General features: G+C 39.5%; 1 protein-coding gene across 1 annotated transcript; it reads right to left on the bottom strand.

Annotated features, from left to right (window-relative positions):
• Nucleotides 1-408: 408 nt before the first annotated feature.
• Nucleotides 409-2,442, bottom strand: LOC106113580 (uncharacterized; the record flags this gene model as incomplete). Its single annotated transcript, XM_013306413.1, has 4 exons — nt 2,432-2,442; nt 1,446-1,573; nt 943-1,095; nt 409-605 (listed from the first exon to the last, which is right to left on the bottom strand). Coding segments are annotated over exons 2-4 (467 nt in total), but the record flags the coding sequence as incomplete, so codon positions are not given.
• Between the last annotated feature and the right edge of the window lie 6 nt (nt 2,443-2,448).

The following is a 2,448-nucleotide window of genomic DNA, read 5'->3' as shown; positions in this document are numbered from 1 at the left end:
GCGCAGAGCCGCCGCCGCAGCCGCCTCTCCCCCGCACACGCACACGCGCACGCACGCACGACGAGAACTCCTGCACATACATACATACATTCACTTTTATTATGTCACAAATATAGCTTACTATTTATTTATCTTACTAATATTATAAGTGTGCATGTTTGGATGGATATATGGATGTTGGTATATTCAAAATGGCTAAACGAGTCTCGATGAAAATTGAAATTTTTTTTTAATTGCGTACAAACAGATTCGCGGACAGCAGCTAGAAAAATTTTAAATATTTATAGATAAATGTAAATATCAACTCAATTGTGAATTTACGGTTTCATAAAACAAAAATGATGTTCTTTCTAATGTATGCGATACTTTATTTAACATTAGTTTAAGATAAAAGAGTTAAAAACTGACTGTTTGACAGCCCTGGCGTATATAGCTTGCAGCAGGGGGCGGACGTCGGGTACTTGCGGCGGGGCGAGGACGAGCGCGGGCACGGCGAGCGCCTGCAGCGCGAGCGCGGCGGCGGGACCGCACACCGCCACGCACTCCGGCACCGGGCCCTCCTCGCCCAGCACGCGCCCCACCTGCTCCACCAGTGTGCGCCGCGGCTGTACACCGCACAGATTAAATACATAACCAAACATTCTCTATATCACTCGGCTTTTCTCATATTTTAAAGTGCCAAAAAGCAAGGAGCTGATTTGACGAAATAACGAAAGCTATCTTTAAACATCCATAATTCCAGATGCATTGTTCGTCGATTCGATTGTAAATTTAAGAAAAAATGTACTGTGGCACACCTTATATTTTATTGATTTATTATTTTTTTTCTCTGAAAGTACATGTTTTGAAATTTACAAAATGCTTAGTAGTAAGTAAAAAATCAGTAGTAGACAATTTTGAAATATTGGCTGGCTATGTACAAGAAACATGTTCGTGCTGTACCTCAGTGGTGGTGGGGCTCTGTGCGGGCAGATCGTGCGCGGAGAGCGGTCGCTCGGCAGCTGCGAGAGAGTTCTTCTTGCGCGCGGCGGCCGCGGCCGGAGTCAGGTTGCCGCCACTAGTCGCACTACGGAATAGACGCGACCGCTTCTCCTCCTACGTACATAACACGCTGTTTAATCTTTCAAATTGATCACTACACTAGAAGAACTTCGCTTCTATATCTATCTGGACAATTTTAGTTACCATCTTTAAAAGCCGTTTCTTGCTAAAAAAAAAAATAATCTTACTAATATTATAAATGCTTTGATGGATAGATAGATGTTTAATAGAAGGTATCTCCAGAACGGCTGCATATATCTGACTGAAAATTGGCACAGATGTAGAACAGTCTAAAAGATCACATAGACTACTATTTTTTTCTAATTCCACGCGAACAAAGTCGCAGTCTTTTAGTATATTAATTAACAAGTGAAGCAAGAACCATCTTATAGCTAATCTTTTACCTTGGTATCATTTGGCGGGGAGCTGGACACAGAGGCACCGGAGACTGGCGGGTCCAGCGCAGCATCAGCGTCACTGTTGCCTTCACTTCCGCGCTCGTCACCTGCAGAACTGCGCATCGCCTCCGACTCTGTCATCATACGGAACTCATTCTATATTGGATCACAACACAAGGATACCACAACCAAACCTTGGAATTTCCAGCTTAAAGTAGGAGCATATAAGCATCAGCACTTTTCAAATTTTATTAATATTATAAATGCGAATGTTTAGATGAATGTTTATTTCAAGGTATCTCCAGAACGGCTGAACAGATCTTGATGAAATTTGGCATACATATAGAACATAGTCTAGAAGAACACATAGGCTACTTATTAAGTTTTTTTTTAATTCCACGCGCACGGATTCTCGGGCGACAGCTACTTAGTAATATAACCTAGATTTAAACAATGTTTAGCTATGTTATTTAGTTCTTTCTTGTAGGTTTAATTGGTATAACTTCATCGGTGCTCCACAGATTAACTCGTTGTTCACAATTTTAAGAATTAAAGATATACTTAAAGTTTATAATACTTTAGGTAACAATAAAATCGACCAGAAAACAAAAAAAATGAAGATAGACCAGGTGTTGGTTGATACTTTGAACAGACAGCATTAGAAATTGCAGAAGTGAAATATTTCACGGCATAGTAGAAAACTAAATAAAAACGTCACATAAAAATAACGCTAAATAAACATGCTTTAAAGCAAATAAGCATACAAGTTAGAGAACTAAACGAGAAAACAGACAAAAGCCAGATCACGACAAGATGCAATGATCAAGATTAAAAAAACATGAAAGAGTTAGGTTTACATAAAATTATTAACTTATAATTCGGCTGTTATAAAACGAGGCCCAATACTTACTCATTAAATTCTAATGTAATCAATATTGAGTCAAGTTTTATAATTAATTTAAAATTACATGCATTCGAGGCCTATGGTGTACCTGTAAGCGGCAGCGTG

This window comes from Papilio xuthus, unplaced genomic scaffold (genome assembly GCF_000836235.2).
Source record: "Papilio xuthus unplaced genomic scaffold, Pxut_1.1 DF828195.1, whole genome shotgun sequence".
NCBI lineage: Eukaryota > Metazoa > Arthropoda > Insecta > Lepidoptera > Papilionidae > Papilio > Papilio xuthus.
Note: the sequence above shows the minus strand (reverse complement) of the source record. Positions and strands in the feature narration are given on the sequence as shown.